We start from the raw sequence: 18,766 nt of genomic DNA on the forward strand, positions 1-18,766 counted from the left end.
AAGATTGCATTTGCATTCAAAATATTTTTAATTCATTTAATGGATAACAGGGATGCAAACATTTATTTACTTTGGTAGGGAAAAAAGAACTATTGCCTTAATGTTCAAATATACTAAGAAAAATTTGACATCTAAACATCTAAGTTAAATATTAGGAGAAAGGGGAAAAAAAAAAAAAAAAAAAAAAAAAAAAACCCTTCCTTTCTAAAATTATTTCTTTAATTATAAAAATGAATATATTTCATACATTCTTATTAAATTAAAAATGCTTGAAATCATTTCAGAAACCTTGTCTAGATGTTATAAATCTTTTGTTTCTGTACAAATATTGAAAAAAGTGGAATCTCATTAAATATCTGGTAGAAGTAATTATAATGGCACAATTTAATTTACTTACTACATATTCTATTTGATGTTTTTAAGAAATGTGAAGAGTAATCATTTATTTAGGATTTCTATATTTGTACAAACAATACACAGACACACTACAAATATACAAATTAATTTTACATGCAGTGAGTACATAACATTTTCAAATTTATATATTGATTGAAAAAATGCAATTTTTTAATTCTAAAATATGCAGGGATGTGTTTCCCCCAAATCGTAAGAAGCTTAATATAGCACCATTTCATTCCCATATGTAATAAATATCCAGAAACTGAATGATCTAGTTGTAGATAAGACCTCTCTGTAGTTTAACATGGCAGTGTTTATACAGCTGTAACCCAGTTCAGTTATTTCCTGGGGAAATAAATAAATTGTCATTTTTTAACATATTAAAAATATATTACACTCAGAAAATTATTAATTCTAAAAAATGGATATTAATGTGAATACCAAAGGAATATTTCGAGATGTAGGAAAACCAATACATTTATTTCAAAATTAGACTGTGTCAACTTGTCCTTACAAAATACTGTTTATGAGTTTTGCTTAGCATTGTTACAGAATAATGCTGAACTTGAGAAAATTTAAAAACATCAAAAATCTTTTAAATTTAATGGCCTTTTATTTGCATTTGAAAAACTTTTAATTCCTTCAGGAAAAATATACAATGTAATTTTATAGTTTATTTTCACAAACTTTTTAAAAAATTCCTCTGTAATCTGTCTAAATGTAGACAGACATTTATGGAGATTTTAATTGGCAAGTTCTTGACACAAATATTGTTACAAAATAAAGTTTTTCTTTGCTAAATGAACCTTCTCCATATTTCGAAAGAAAAAATCTATTACTATTTTTGGACACATAATATTAACTTTTATTTACAGTTAAACTGCAATAATTTCTAACACCAGCTATAGGTGCATTTAAGTTACTCTTTCTTTGTAATTAAAAGTACATATTTAAACATATGAATGCCTGCATATTATCCTGTTCTGCTCAGAGATTTATTGTAGCATTTCAACACAGTTTTTCTCCCCTCTCTTTTGTGAAAATTTCAACCTACCCCAGTCCTCTTAGTAACGAAGTAGATTAACCCCATTTTGATTGGACTTTTTTTACGAATTTCTGACCCCCAAAAAGCATTCTTTTAAATTTTTAATTTAATTTAATGTATGTTCTATCCTAAATTTGAAAACACTAAATATTTTGGACAGTAAGCAGTTTTTGATGGACCTATAGGTGGTCAAATATGTGATATCCCATCCACTGATCACCAGTTTTCCCAGCAATGCATCCAAGTTTTAAATTAAAAAAATACAATGTGATAATTATATTTATTAACTCTCTTATTTTGATGTGTTTAATATAATATCTACATAAAAACTATTAGAATTACATAAAAAATGATTTAGAAAATGGATTTTTAAGCTTACCGCTAAAACAGCTTTAAGGCGGGAAATCTCACTGCGAAAATTGAAACTAGGACAAGTCGCACTATCTCTTAGCAATATTCAGAAATACAAAAATAATTGCAGAATTTAAAACGACATTATGAGTAATGATGAATTTAGTTTCGATGATGATTTTTCACTTCGTCGCATGGCATACAACGCCAACCTTAGAGGCACAAAAAAAGGTCGAACGTGTGAGATGCGATGCCAACCAAGGGGTTAAGGAAGTTAGGTAGCTGCTGTCAATCATTACTTACATTAGTTTTTATCGTAAGCCATTAGCATTATGACCATACCTTACTGTAAGCTAAACTTTCAGTTCATTCTGCATACACTTTCTCATCAGATATTCCATGTGTTGAGTCATCTGTGCAAGTGAAAATGACCATGAGCAAAAAAGAAAAATTAACAAAACAATGGAAACAAAACTGGACAAATGGTAAAATATTAGCAAATTGTCATGGATTTAGGTGTTGGACAAAATGCAATAGAAGGGATAAAGAAGTCCAAAACTAAATAAAGTCATAGTGTATTAAAAGAGCATGTACTTACAGTTTAAAGGAAAAGAACATGAAAAATGACGAATATGAGAAAGTGAGTGAGGAACTTTATTTGTTTAGATAGCAAAGGGAAAAAGTAATGCCCATTTCAGAACTCATTTTGTAAGAGGACACTCTCAAACTTTATAAGGAATTTCATGGAGAGCCTGGATTTTTTGCTGATGGTGGCTGGCTTGACAGGTGGGAGATGCACAATTACACAGAGTTAAGTGTTTTTGTTGAAAAACTGTCTGCTGACTTCGAAAATGTTAATAAATTCAAAGATAGTTTCCACAGCATAATCGAAAAGGGAGATTTACATGGGGGATCAAATTTACAACTATAAGTATGGTCTGATTTTTTGAATGCTGCCTTCAAAAAGGTTTGGTAAAGAAAAATAATTCCTAAGATATTACTTCCATATAAGAAGTAAGGATAGAGGCACAATATTGGCATGCAGCAATACAACAGGCTGCCATGAACTTAAACTAGCACTCCAAGTAAATGGGGAAATGTAAAAAAGGGCACCAATAAGAATAACAAAATAACACCTGTTTGGTACAGGATTCAGTTGGATGCATACTTTCCAACCTACGACACTCAAAAATCAGACTCTCAAGGACAAAAAGATTTTTTAAATGATAAAAATGTACTTTTAATAATGATTAAACTTATGGTTACTAATTAATAATTTTTAAGTGCAAAGAGTACAAAAATAGTTAAACATAAAAAAATATTATTTACATCTTTTTAACAAAAAATAATACTTTAATAAGTTTTTACGCGAATGCTATGAACAGTGCAGACTTTGCTTTCGTTAAGAAAGAAACTTGATAATTTTGTTCATAGCAATTGCCTACGTATACCTGCTTTTGCTAATAGAAGTTTTTCCAATATACCATTACAAATATTAGATCTAAATTTAGCCCTTGTTTTCGCAACAACGCTAAAAACCCTCTCATACTCTGCATTACAATGGGGAATTGTCAGGATTACCAACATTATTCTAGGCAGTTCACTATACTTAAAAATTTCATCAGTGCACCTTTCAGTTTTCCAATTAAGCTCCACTGGGTGGTTTTATAATAATTTTCCAATAGCTGGTTTTATAATTTTATCCAAGTTTTTTAATTATAAACTTCAAAACTGACTGCAATTTATCAGCTGTAACGTCAATACCATCCTCTTTCATGACTAAAGCAAAACTGGAAATCAATTAAAAAATATATCAGAAAAAGATGCATTTGTTAGAGAAGAAACACCTGCAAATAGATCATTGACTGCAAAACATGAATTAATGGAATTATGCTTTGTAAAACTGTGTTACAAAAATCAGAAGATGGAAAAACGAATTGTACAGCAAAATGAATAACCAGCATACAAATAATGTTTCATTGGTAAAATATTTAGTGTGTATACATGTTTCAAAATTTTTCTCATTTCAGAATTATGCAGCTGTTGGAATTGTTTCAGCTTTTCCTTCCTTTTAGAACTCCTTTCAAGATAATAATATATATCAATAAAGTATTTATCACACTTACTGGTAAAGAAGCTGCCCCTTTTTCAGCCACTAAATTTAAGAGGTGACAAGTGCACCTAATAATTTGCAAATCTGAATTTTTCTGTATGTAATGCTTGCAACACCAGTCTTCAAACCTACCATTACTGGTGCCTTATCGGAACCAGGTGCTAAGCAATTATCCAGAGGAATTACATTTTCTTCTAAAATTTTAATAAGTAGATGACCTATATTTAAGCCTGTCGAATGTCCTTCTAAAGCAGGGACAGAAAGTAAACTACATTCAATTTCTGAAGACACTGGATTAAAAAAAGAAACAACTGGATACAGTTTTGAGTTGAAATATCCATAGAGAAGCAAAATGGAACTGTTTTAATGCAGTCAATAACTGAAGATTTATTTTTCATACATTTCCTTAACAATTGTAGTCATTTCAGTTCTTGCACTTCTATTAGTGATTCTAGTACTTCTTAGCAATTTTGTTAGCGGGAAACATTTTTCTAACTAAAGGTGCAGCATGATCTGATGTTTTCAGTAGCAGGTTGTGCCCCAGTAAAACGGCAGAGAACAGGCATTCTGCATTTTTGGTCCTTTGTTTCCACAGAAAAATTTAATTTTTTTTCAATAGAACTCATGTTTTTGTATAGGCACATGTTAAAGAACATCGGCCCTTCCACTGTGAGAAATCGAAAAATCATAATGACAACCGGTGCACATTACAAATGTATTACATTTCCTTGAGGAAATAAAAGGAAAGTCATCTGTATATGATTTTTGAAAAGTACATAAATATTTTAACTTTTTCACAGACATAATTAAAACAAAAGATCGTAAGTCCTTAAATAAATTACTTCTTGAAAGTACGTATATTCACACGACTCAGCGACAATATGAATGAAATAACCTTGATCTTGCTTTGTGTTCATATATGCACCAGATGACATGCAGTAGTGTTCGATGCTCATTGGAGAAATTTTTCACTGATGAAATGACCTTGGTTTTTTTATTAATGTAATTTGGGGAAAAACAAAATGCTTTCAGACACCTAAAATCACTTTTAATATATATATATATATATATACAAATAATGAAGTATTAAGCCAAGCTAAATAAAAATCCTGAGAAATCTTTAAGACTAATAGTAAGTTAGGAAAAATACCTTAATCGGGACAGTTGGCAACTCTGCAGATGCATGCATATATGGAGTCTTTTTAAGGAACTGGTTTTAGCAGCAGTTTGTTTCTTTGATAAAAAAGTTTCAAAAAAAAAAAAAGGCATTTCTCATTTTTAAAAATTCTTCATCCTATCCTGATAAAGAGCAGTTATGAGACAAAGACATAAGAGTAATGTTTCTTTAACATGACTTTGATATTTCAGTTAATGGACTTTAGGCACTTGGCACAATCAATAAACTAAAGAAATTACACATGTTGGATATAGTGGGGTGGATAATGGAATGAAAGGGAACATCACTAATTTCTGAACCATTCAGGGAAAAAGTTTCAAGAAAAGCAGATGAGAGAAAATTTTGAAATAGTGGACTTACTGAAGAAAACTCCAGGCTGGGAAGAAATTACGGATGGTGATTTCGGGGAATGAATATAGCAAGATGAAAACAATGAACTTTTAAAACAATCAGACAGCCAGAAGAGTGCCATGTTTCTCCATTGCGTATGTGACAAAGCTACGTGAAGACAAAATGAGTGCAACAGACAGTCTAGTACCACGAGATTTTTTTTTTCTGCTAGAAACCACTGGTCATTTCTTAAAGTTTCATAATTTTATTTGAGATCAAAAGTTCTCACACCTATTTTTAACAATGGAAGCAATATCTATGTCTGCATTTACTTAGGGTATTTTATAACTTTCAACACAGCCTTTCTTAACTCTAGAAGCATCTACTTTTTCCTTAAAAAATGCAAGTGGTTGATAAAGCATGTACACATATATTTGAGATTTTTTTTCTTATTGCAGTATTATGCAGCTGTTGAAATTACTTCAATTTTTCGTTGCTTTTAGCAATCGTTCCAAGATAATAATATATATCAACAATATGTTCAACCACTCTAATTGGCAAAGAAGCTGACCCTTTTTTACTGCTAAATTTAAGAGGTGACAGATGCATTTCATAATTTGCAAATATGAATTTTCTTTTTTTTTAAATGTCTGAAACATCAATCTTCAAGCCTGAAATTCCTGGTGCATTTGTGGTATGGCAATAAGTGCTAAGCAATTATCCTGAAGAATTGCACTTTCTTTTAAAATTTTAATAATTAGCTGTACTATAGTTAAAGCCTGCCTTCTAAAGTGGGGACAGAAAGTAAACTACACTCAATTTCTCAAGACTCTGGATTTTTTTTAAGGAAAAAAAAAAAAGAGAAATACAGTTTTAAATCAGTATTATTGCTTCCATCTGTAAGACAGACTGAAAATGTTTGAATGCAATCAATAACTGAAGACTAATTTTTATTCTTTTTTTACAATTGCAGCCATTTTTGTCTTTGCACTTGAGAATTTCTTAGCGATTTTACTACAGAGAACATTTCTCTAAAAAGCTGCAACATGATCCGATGAATTCTGTGGCAGATTGTGCTCCAGTAAAAAGGCAGAGAATAGGCATTCTGTATTAATAACCTTTTGGTCTTTTGTTTCTTCAGAAATATTGAAATTGTTTCTAGTCTTTCTTTCAGATGCCAAAAATCACTTTTTGCACACTCTCGATACTAACAAATAATGAAGTATTTAGACAAGCTACATGAAAATCGTGAGAAATTTTTAGAAAAAAAGAATGTTGGGAGAAATATGTTAAAAATCGGGAGTATGGTCTGAATTGGAAGAGTTGTCAACTCTGAGAGAGTATCGAATTCCTTTAAGGCTTTGTTATTTAACTTATGATAAAATGGTTATGGAAATAGATACAAATAACAGTAATTATTTATATACTATTGCCTAACTGATATTACATTAATAATTATATTTTTGCTTATAAAAATATCTTAAATTATTCCAAAAGAAATTTATCACAAGCATTCAATAATACTAGATAAAGTTATAAAGAACTACAAAAGATACTTGCTTTTCTTCAGAAATCTCAGGTCTGGTGTTTTCCAACAGCCATGGATGTTGTAAGACATCATCAGTGCTCATTCTTTCAGCAGGATTTTTTCTAAGCAACTATACAAACAAAATTCAATATTTAATTTTAAATGTATATATAATTATACAGTAAACACTTAAAGTGATAATGGTTAATGTTATCGAATGTCAAAGACCTGCTTATTTGTACGGTTACGTTATCTTCTTCCTTCACATTCGTATGGATTTGGAGTGAATAATTACAACACTACTTGATGAAGTATCGAAACACACTTTATTAACCAGTATTGTAAGGTCTAAAACACGTTTTACAGTCGTTGATGAACTCCTATAAACATGCTGACACGATCAGCGACACAGCCTTCAGGTTATCAGGCTATCACGGTGGAGACAGCTTCACTGCAAAGCACCAGAGTATAGCTCCCGACTCTGCTCGGTCGTTCTCGGAACTCCACGTACTCTCGAGACTCTCCACGCTACAACTCGCGATGCACTCAACGGCACACAGAGAACGGCTCCCGACTCTTCGGTTCAGTTGTTCCCAGAGCTCAACACGCTCTCTCGACGATGCACTAAGAGACTCCTTCGGTGAATTTAACGACCCACTCAGCACTTGCTGCCCGGCTGTCAACTCCACACGGATTGACTAACTATCTCACACTTTAGACGAGGCACACTCTCGATACTAACTAACTGACTTACTGCGAACCAGCAGGGTTTATATGACTTGTGTTCGAGAACATTCTGGGCTAAACTGGTAAGAATTCATTCCAGAAGGTTCTCCATCAGTCCATGGCATATTGCCAATTTTGTAGGCAAATGGACGAGTTCTAGCCAAATGGTGCAACCCTGCCTTCCCTTGCAATTTTATGGTAACCCTAAAACTGCTTTGCGGGAAAGCCACCTTACCACGCTTGTACATTTCGTAACAGTACAGGAAAACACATTACTCAATGTGATAAAAAAAATCAGTTATGAAATTATTATCTAATGAATTTCTTAAAGTGAAGCAATGCTGGCAAAGAAAAGATAAATCATCAAATAAGATCAAAACAGAGTATAGAAAATGCCAAATAACAAAAGGCATACCGTCAAGCATCTTGATTTTGATTTACGGTGACATTTAAATTTTAAAACCTCCTCTCAGAAAAGACAATAAAGATCTACTTTAAGCATGCAAAGTTTTCAACAAATGATGAAATAAAAGAAGCTGAAGAACTAGAAATCTCCCCAATTAACACGATTTGTGAAGAATTCAATATTTAGGAATGATATTAATGAAAAGAACTTACATCAATAAAAGAAGCTGAAGAAAAAGATATTTACATGTCATTTTCTGAAACATATCCAAGCAAATACGATAAACTGAAGAAAATGATGAGAAATGAATTTGAAGAAAAATGAATTTCCTACAAATTATGAGATAAATTGGTCAAATAATTTCCAGAAACATTATAAATATGAAGAATTCTTAAATAAACTTTTGCATAATAATTCCAAACAATAAACTATTAATGACTTTTCCCTAATTAAAATGGTTACAAAAGTACGTACTTATAAGCTATGTACAAATGGGATGACATTAAATGGCATATACTGTGTATATGGTGGCTCACATTTGTTTTTGGACACTTACAATGTTAAAATTTACTTGCATTGTTCTTGTCCTGATTACTGAAACATGACCTTAAACTTTTTGCTACATTTTTCCCCTTGATGCAAAATAAATATCAAACTGTTCTTTAAAGTAATTTATTCATAGAGTTGGAAGCAATAACTTGCATAATTCAGACACCCAAAGTTTTATTGAAATGTTTAGGCAAATATTTGTCAAAATTCTTTGTTTTAAACAAAATACATTACAAGAAGTGTTTTCTGTATTTGGAAATTATTATTTATTTAGGAAAAATATATACAGTTACATACCTGAAATAAATATGGCAAGATGCTACAAATTAATGACCAGTTTTTATTAGAATTTTAATTATTCAACACTTAAGAGATGGTAAAAGTATTTGAAATGTGCAAAATATCCTTGATATAAAATGTTCAACTATTTAAGATTATAAATGATGGAAACTGAGCAGAGTTCCACCAAGGAATCGGAGATTTAGCTATGGAATATATATATATATATAATTGCTATAAAATTATATATATACAAATATAAATATTACTGCTATAAAATTTGCAGAGGATTCAGAAGAACAGTTTGGAATGAAAGTGAACCCTGAAACTATTAAAAAGTCATTAAAGCTTATGGATACAATGGATTATCAGCAAGAAGGAAATTCTTTAACAGTAACAAAACTATTGGGGGGGGGCGAAGCCTGACATTCACAAAATCAAAATAAGCAAAGATTTATCATAGCTGAACAATGTTATATTTGCAGATGAATAAAAAAATTAATATATTTGATCCAATGTATAGATTATGTAAGACAAAACTCAAATGAAAAATAGGATCCAAAAAACATTGCTTACTGTTAAGCATGGGCTGTGGTGATGGCGATAAGGAGCGCGCCTTGCGCCCTCCGATAAGTGTGGCAACCCTAGAGGAGAAGTTTCTTACGAGTAGCGAGCAGAGCGAAACAGGCAGGCTGTCGGGCAGTGTGCGCGAAGTTCCGAAATAAAGCTTAATTTTTATTGTGCACTATGTCTTGTTAATATTTATATTAATGCAGTACGAACATAATCTGTGATATGGAATTTGAGGATTGGTGGTAAAACATAACAGGAAATCACTATAGGGCGAAGGCATAATTGGTTTTTGGGTTTTGTAGCCTCTGGTAGGGAAATTAAGTTTTTGTAGAAAATAATATGGATCAGTATAAGTATATGGATCAGTATAAGTATATAAATATTCTTAAAGAAAAGCTGAAAGCATCTGCAGGAAATCTTGCAATGCAAAATGTATTTCAGTTCTATCATAACAATCCTATACGTAAAGGCCTAAATGTCACATGTGGTCATTATACAAATGTCCTAACGTTATCAAAAAACCTTTCATATTCTCCGTACTTAAATTCTAACAACAAACATATACAGAATAACTTACAGAAAACAAGAAAAATGACATTTCTTCGAAGGCTTTATTAAAAGCAATTCTTATGGAGGAATGGAATAATCTGAAAAAAATTAGTTGATCTACGATAAAATGAATAAAAAGTATAATTTTAGCATAATTAGTAAAGAACTATTAAAGATTTAGCTATTTTCAGGTGTTTATTAAACTGTTTGTTCAAAGTGTCTGAATACTTACAAGTTTATTTTCAGAATTTTATATTTACTAAAATCATTTTGAATAATTTTTTTGAAAACATGCAGATTTTAAAAAAGATGGTCAGGCACTCTTCTGCTATCAGGACCGGATTTAGAAATGTGTATGTGTATGTGTATGTATGTGTCCATGTATGCACAAATGTACATATGTGTGTATATACACACTATATGTGTATACAATACATTTCTGATTCTGGTTCTGATAACAAGAGTACTGATGGTCAGTAGTACACATTAGAAAAATTACAATCATTTAGCTGACATTTAGTACCAAATTATTCTTAAAAAAGGTCTGAAATCAAATTTCAACCACTACATATAATAACTGAAATATTTTAAACTTGTCAGAAAATCATGCATTCTGAAAAAGAATAGCATCAGAAATTATGAATACAGTCAAAAGTCGTTAATCCGGACTCGTCGGGACTTCGGCGATTCTGGATTATAGATCATCAGTTTAAATCTCGTAAGATGGCATGCAGATATTCTAAAATTAAAAATATGAAACCGTAATTTATGAAATAAAGAACAATTATGATCTAAAGGGTATCAAAATTTGCAAAAAGAAAAAGCTTAATATTTATTTGTTTACTTTATTAAACATTTCTTTCAATGTAAGTTGTTTAAGTTTTGCTTCGTTTCATGTGATAATACTTTCTCTTTAATTCTATTAAACAGACATAATTTCTTGTTCAGTTACAAAGTTCCGCCGTTCAAGTCCTATAATTGCTGTGTCAAGAACACCGACTAATTTGTCAATCGAAATTTTTTTGTTTTCAATAACCTCTGTCACTTTTCTTCGCTATCGGAAGCGAATTATAATGAGGAGGAACTTGTTTTAAATCATATCAAAGACGGAGCATATCGAGATGAAATACTACATTTGATAAGGAATTATAAGCCAAATAAAATAAAAACATCTGCGCTGAAGATAAGGATAGTGCTGACAAATCAACTTCCAATTCATTAGGCGCCCGACGCCGAGCAGCGTGAAATTGATAAACAGATTTCGGATTTCAAAACATACTTTCGCTTTAGATCCTTTTCATATTAACAAATATATATCGGAAATTCTATTTGATATAATCGAAAGTTTAAGCTTACTTTTATAAAATTGCTCTTACAGTCTGCAAAAAATAATAAGCCGGATGCAATTCGAAAATTAAGGAACAACGCAATCATCAACATTAACTGAAATAGATAAATATTTAGCTTATACGTCCATTATACATAAAATGTGCACGCGAAAACGTATTCTGCACTTGCGCACACTCATATGCGCAGTCGTAAAAGGTCTTACGCGCACGCGTGAATGCCTCTGCGCATGTGTCAACGCGGCACATGCGCAGAAAGTTTTTAGTTTTGATGTCCGGATTATAGATCCTTCCGAATTATGGGTGTCCGAATTAACGACTTTTGACTGTATTTTCAAAACTTAACATGCCAGACATTAGATGGTATCTGTAACATAAGAATATTTTTCAAAATTACTTTCACAGTTCAAGTACTGATTTTGACTTTTCAATTAAAACTTTAACTACTTCTTAACAATTACAGTACACTAAGAAAAAGGCTTCAAATGGTACTTTTCGGCTTCCCCTTGTGGGATGTTTAAAATTTTGAGAAGAGTAAAGAAGCACACTATTACATTACCTCTCAGATTCATTCACTGGGCTGATCCCTATCAATATTGGGATGAAGCTGCATAATAAATGTGATGGGACTAAATCTAAAATACCAACAATGCATTATGCCCACTGCTATTCTAATCAATATAGTAGTTAGCAGGATTAGCTATTATATCATTTGCCCCGGTTTGAATCCAAACGATTGTAAATGTACAGTATCTGTGCTGTATAAAGGCACTTAAAATATGTGTAATGGCAGACCGCACATTGAGTTGAACAGTGTTAAACGAATGTTGCATACTGCACATGCCAAGAAAACAATTTGGTGTAATTACTATGCTGGCGTGATTTGAAAAGAAGATAAATACGGTATATGGTAGATGTATCGCCATCTAATTGTAAACAAATCTGGCGTTTAAATCTTCGTAGAGTATAATGTAAATGTAAATTAATTACTGTGTTAAAATACTATTTTTTGCTGTACTGCTCAAACAACTAGAAAGCTGAAATTATTGCGAAGTAATGTGAAGCAGTGTTTAGATTCAAAATGTAAAATATAATACTTATGAAATTCTGCACATTCCTTTGGAACTGTACAAATTTTCGTTCAGAAAAAGACTGAAATTTAGGATATATTAGTTGAAAATTTATTCATTATACTTTTAAGCAATAAAAACAATTCAGGATTTACCATACATTCCATTCGTACATACATAAAGAAACACTGAGGAATATAACAAGTGCTTGCAAATAATACTGAAGAAATTTGACAATTCTTTAATGCTAGTTATTAAATTCTTTGAAATGAGAAAATAAAAGTGCGAATATACGCTATCAAACTAAGCGAGATACTCCAGTTTACAATTACTGAATTATAACATGTAAACAAATTACATTTAAATAACGAATTATTACGAACATATGTTAACAAATATTAAATGCACTGTTATTGACAAATTAAAATGAAACATACATTAGAAAAATAAGCAAGTGCAAACGGCATGGACGTTAAAATAACTAATAAGCAAAGTTCCACAACATTGCAATTTTAAACATCACTCGACAGCCATGGAGATCACGAATAAGCTAACGTAGGGTTGCTTAGTCGCCAATATTTCTGCCCGTGCCAAAGCTACACCATCAAGCATGCACAGTAAGCGAAATTCGCTTAACACTGTTCAACTCAATGTGCGGTGTGCCATTACGCCTTAAAATACTGGCGAGCTTAAAGCCTTCATGAGAGAAGTTTTGTGATATGGGAAGATGGGTGGGAGATTTTTTTCTCTGTACACTTCAAAATTTACATAACCAGGATACACTTCTCCATTCAAAACGTATGCAGAAAAGTCTTGGTACATGTATGAAACTTGCATTGCTTGAATTTATCTGTTAGCATACATAAAGTGTATCATGTAACACTCTGTGGCATAGCATAACACAGGTTTTCTTAAACTTTTTGGTGTGGGGACCCCCATAATATTTACAAAAATTTAGTGGGACCCCACAAGGATTGCACAAATCTGACACATGTGTGAGTGAAACTGTCAGTTTCTTCATTGGTAATATAATATAATATTGCTGTTTTAGGTCATTAACTTTAATTTTTAAAGTAAAATAAAGGTTTCTTTTATAAAAAAAATGCCTTGAAATGTTTTCATTTTTTTCTTTGTCTTATCTTTTCCTATTTTTGGATGCATTGTAAAAATATTTGGTAATCGTAAAATTATTATAACAATTTAAAGAAATATAAATAATGTTAAATTTTTGGCGATCTCCTACTGCAGGTCCCCAATTGGGGTCGTGATCCACAATTTAAGAATCTCTGGTATAGTGTATTAATGCAAATAAAATTACAGCATCCTTTCATTATTCAGCTTATGGTATATTCAGAATAAAGAGAGTTGGGTTGGTACTGTTCTGTTACCAGGGCTGGATCCAGAAATGTATGTATGGATGTATGTGTGTGTGTGTATACATATATGCACAGAAACACATTTCTGAATCTGGTCCTGATAAAACAGTACCGTTGGGTTTTTTTCATAAAAAAAATAAACCCTATTAAACTAAAACCATCTTATTTGCTAGATTTCTCCCTTTTTGATCCTACTGTGTTGTTATGAATATAGTGCTAAAATGTCAAACTTTCAGACAATTCAAAAGTATTCAAAATGACGTAGCTGCCGTTCTATGCCAGAAACTAAAAGAGGCATTCTCATAGCAGTTTGAGAAATATTAACATTCTTCAAACCACTGCAAGAATGTCACGAGCACTGGAACAAATGTATGTTGTTTTGATGGACATTATTTCAAAGATGACTGAGTGATAATTTTAACATTTCAAACAGACCTGTCCTATAAGCCTTTCTTCAAGCTTTATTATAGAAATATAATTAAATTACAAAAATTATCAGAAAATATATTTTAACTTACCCTGCAAATAAAATCTTGAGCTCCAATAGAGACAAAGTGAGGAAACTTCAGTACTACCCTTCGGATGAGTGAATATGTTGAAGTTACACTGTCAGCTTCAAAAGGAGGCTTGCCTACAAGAAATTCATAACAAAGAACGCCAAGGCACCATAAATCCACTTTCTCATCATAAGTTTTATTGTCTAACATTTCAGGAGCAAGATAATCCAAAGTGCCGCACATAGTTGTACGTCTAGATGATGGAGCATGAACTGACCATCCAAAATCTGCTATTTTAAGCTCTCCATTAGCACCCAGTAATAAGTTCTCAGGTTTAATATCACGATGAATAATCTTTTTGGAATGGCAATATTTCAAAGCTTGACTTATTTTGGCCATGTACTGCAAATAAGAGCATTAGATATCATGTACGTATAGTATATACATTCTAGCATATAATAATTTAAAAACTCCACGCAGGTGTCACATTCTTTTAAATTATTACTATAATATTTACCAAAAGAATTAAAATAATATCAGTACAAAGTCTGAGATGTGGATTTGGAGGGACTTTGGTTACTCCAAATTTCAGATTATCACTTTAAACCTAGTAAAATGATATGCAGAAATTATATATATATATAAATTAACATTTCTTTAAGAGGCATTTTGCATTAAGAATTTTTTTCCCTAAATTGCCCAGAGCATGAAATCAAAATGAGATGCCAACATGGTGATATATTCTGGATTTAAAACCATATTACTGATATTCACTGTTCCATCAAATGACTGAAGCATTGCCATCACAATGCAAAACTTTAGCTACATCACCAACTGCTTGCCGAGTTCCGAAGGCTCTCCTGCGCTTAGAGAAGCTAGCTCCATGAAAAATTAAGCACGACATTACTCACTGTATTGAGACTACAGGCACACCTGTATTTTCATGGCTGCACAGGCTTTCAGCCAATAAGCTTAAAGCAGCCAAACAACAATTCCAGTACCTGGTGGAAACCGGAATCTGCAGACCCTCCAAAAGCTGCTGGGCATCCCCTCTGCACATGGTGAGAAAAAGCAATGGAAATTCGTGACCATACGGTAATTATAAGAAATTAAAGTCGCCAAGGAGCAAGAAAATGACGCCAAATTGCAATATATTTTATCAAGAAATGCAACTGCAGCCCCTTCCAATTGGTCAGCCTTCAGTTATTCTGCACTGTGATATCTCTACTGGTTAACACTTGACTATCGTTCCACAGTCATTTCGTCGACCACTGTTTAGCAGCCTGCACTCTCTCTCACACCCAGGAGTTAAAGCCTCAGTAAATCTATTTGACGAAAGATATGTTTGGCCTTCAGTGAAAGTGGATGTGGCATCTTGTGCTTGTGAGTGCTTACAATGTCAGAAATTTAAAGTGACACGCCATACCAAAAGTAAAATTCGTGTTTTTGTGCCACCTAGTGCTAGATTTGAACACATGCACAATGACTTCACAGAACCTCTCTCTCCATCTGAAGGCCTTCAATACTGTCTCACATATGTCGATCGTTTTTCCAAGTGGCCTGAAGCATTTCCGTTAATAGATATATCCACACAGTCTGTTGTAGCAGCCTTCTACCCAGGTTGGATCTCCAGATTTGGATTCCCACTCCGACCAGGGAAGGCAGTTTGAACCATCACTCTTCGATACATTAACCAAGTTCCTTGGTGCAGCTCAACACTGCTCATCTCCATACCACCTGTCTGCAAATGGCCAAGTTGAAAGATTTCATCAGCAGCTGAAATCTGCAATCATCAGTGGACTGCTGTATTTCCTACAATTTTATTAGGGTTCAGAGCCACATGGAAGGATGATCTGCTAGTAACCACATCAGAAATAGTGTACGAAGCTCCAATTCGCCTTCCAGGAGAATTCCTGTGCCCTAATCCTGGAACCCCACATCCAGTGACTTTTGTTGGAAAGCTTCGCGAATCTATGCAACGCCACCTGCAGTCATGTTTTCCTTCGGAAGAACGGAGTAAAAAAAAAAAGCCTTTAGCCGCCATATGAAAGCCCTTATGAAAGATTATGACCAGTTGAGGTGACAAAGTTGTCACAACTTCCATAAAGGGCAAAGCTAAGACCGTAATTATCAATTGGCTTAAACCAGCATATGTTACAAGAAAAGGCGCTAATGACTCAGCACACGCAACGACTGAAAGCACAACTTCCGTCTCTACAACAGCAGATGCACTTACAAAATCGGAGATTACCACATCGCCAGCAGCTATTCCTGCGCTGAACTGTGAATCATCGGCAATGGTAACTTGCTCAGGCCGGTGCGTACAGTCACCGGCATAGTAAAAATCTTGCCATCGCTGGTGGGAAGGGGGGCTGCCTGTAGCGATAACCAGACTATATTTCTTGAAAGACATGCCTCGGATGAAGAAAAGGAGACCAGGTGGTGAAATGCCTCGAAGAGAGGAGAAAGACAGGCGTCGGAGTTCACTGACACTCTTGACTTGATGTTCCGAGGTACACTGTTAAAAGCTCTTATTGTTTCGATTTTAAAATGCTGTAATATTTGCCTGTGTAAAATAAATTCTAACTTGAATATGAATAATTTCCATCTTACTTTATAAAGTTTCATCAAGCTATTTATTTATTATATATTCTAATATATACTCAGTAAAAATGCCAAAGTGTATACAGTCAAAAGTCGTTAATCCGAACTCGTCGGGACTTCGGCGATTCCGGATTATCGATCATCAGTTTAAATCTGGTAAGATGGCATGCAGAAATTAAAAATACGAAACCGTAATTTATGAAATAAAGAACAATTATGATCTAAAGGGTATCAAAATTTACAAAAAGAAAAAAAAAAAAAAAAAAAAACTTAATATTTATTTGTTTACTTTATTAAACATTTCTTTTAATGTAAGTTGTTTAAGTTGCTTCGTTTTCTGTGATAATACTTTCTCTTTAATTCAATAAACAGACATAATTTCTTGTTCAGTTACAAAGTTCCGCTGTTCAAGTCCCGTAATTGCTGTGCCAAGAATACCGACTTACTTGTTAATCGAAATGTTTTCGTTTTCAATAATCTCTGGGTCACTTTCTTCACTATCGAAAGCGAATTGTAATCACAAGGAACTTGATTTAAATCATATCAAAGACAGAGTACATCGAGATAAAATACTACACTTAGCAAGGAATTATAAGCCAAATAAAATAAAAACATCTGCCCTGAAGATAAGGATAGTGCTGACAGATCAACTTCCAATCCTCGGCGTGAAATTGATAAACAGATTTTGGATTTCAAAACATACTTTCGCTTTGTAGATACAAATTACATATTAGTAAATATATATCGGAAATTCTATTTGACATAATCGAAAGTTCAAGCTTACTTTTATGAAATTGCTCTAACAGTCTGCAAAAAATAATAAGCCGGATCCAATTCGAAGATTAAGGAACAACGCAATCTGCAACATTAACTGAATTAGATAATTTCAGCTCAGCTTATACCTCCGTCACACATTAAATGCGCATGCGCACAAACATATTAGCAGCCGTAAAGGTCTTATGCGCTCTCGTAAACGCCTGTGCGCATGCGCAGAAAGTTTGTAGCTTTGAGGTCCGGATTATAGGGGAAATCTGTTCAGAGGTCTTCCCCAGAGCCTCCAAAGGAAGCTTTGGTTCTGACTTCTTTTCGGTCTCCCCTTCTTCCATCAACTGTTTCCTCGGAGGATGCAGAGGAATTGATTTCTCCTGTTGTCTCTGTTCCTTCAGCTGTACAGAGCCACGGGCACCACAAAAAAGTTTGAAATTCTGGGTCCGAATTCTGTCCGAATTAACGACTTTTGACTGTATAAATAAAATGAAAGAATGCAGCAGAAGAACATTAAAACCTTTCCCCCTACTGCCATTAAAATGAGACTTCACTTTAAATCACAAGAGCAAATCTGGTAAATAAGGAGGGTTGTTTAGAATTGATATTTTGCTAGAAACTGTTTGACAAGAATGGAATTGAACTGCACAGTCATGCAGCAGAAACCAGATTAGTCAGTTGATCTTTTAGCAAGCCCACAGCATTAAATTTTCAGAAGTCTGTCCTTAATATCTATAAATTGTGATGTTCAGCCTTCAGTCCTTTGTAGCAAAGTCCTTGCGAATTATTTCTTCTCAACCAAAAAAGACCACCAGCACAATCTTAAAGATATCTGAAACCAAGGTTTTTGTAGCTGCGAAAAATCTTTTCTAATCTATGCAAATCATGATATATAGAAATAATTTTTTTTTTGGTTCTGCTACATTAATTGAAATGCCTTCGAATCAGTAAAGATAATTTTAGTCTAGCTTAATAGCGTCTGTTATACATTATTGGCTGTGTATCACAAGATTGGGGGGAGGTAATGTTACCCGCGTCTGTGATTATCCTTAAAGTCACACGTGCCCCCTGAGTGGTGCTAAA

At 33.1% G+C, this 18,766-nt stretch overlaps 1 protein-coding gene across 2 annotated transcripts in view; it reads right to left on the reverse strand.

Moving 5' to 3' along the window:
- Positions 1-428: 428 nt before the first annotated feature.
- The window catches only part of LOC118205498 (aurora kinase C-like), a 62,627-nt gene continuing 44,289 nt past the window's right edge, over positions 429-18,766 (reverse strand). For both annotated transcript variants that reach the window (XM_085814597.1, XM_085814598.1), the window contains 3 exons: positions 14,336-14,716; positions 6,976-7,073; positions 429-744 (listed from right to left, as the gene is read on the reverse strand). In XM_085814597.1, coding sequence (XP_085670723.1) covers positions 738-744; positions 6,976-7,073; positions 14,336-14,716 — 486 coding nt within the window. In that variant the 3' untranslated portion in view covers positions 429-737. The remainder of the gene's footprint in view (positions 745-6,975; positions 7,074-14,335; positions 14,717-18,766) is intronic.

Source organism: Stegodyphus dumicola, chromosome 4 (genome assembly GCF_044657685.1).
Source record: "Stegodyphus dumicola isolate Sdum_Otavi_A_Nest chromosome 4, ASM4465768v1".
Classification (NCBI taxonomy): Eukaryota; Metazoa; Arthropoda; class Arachnida; order Araneae; family Eresidae; genus Stegodyphus; species Stegodyphus dumicola.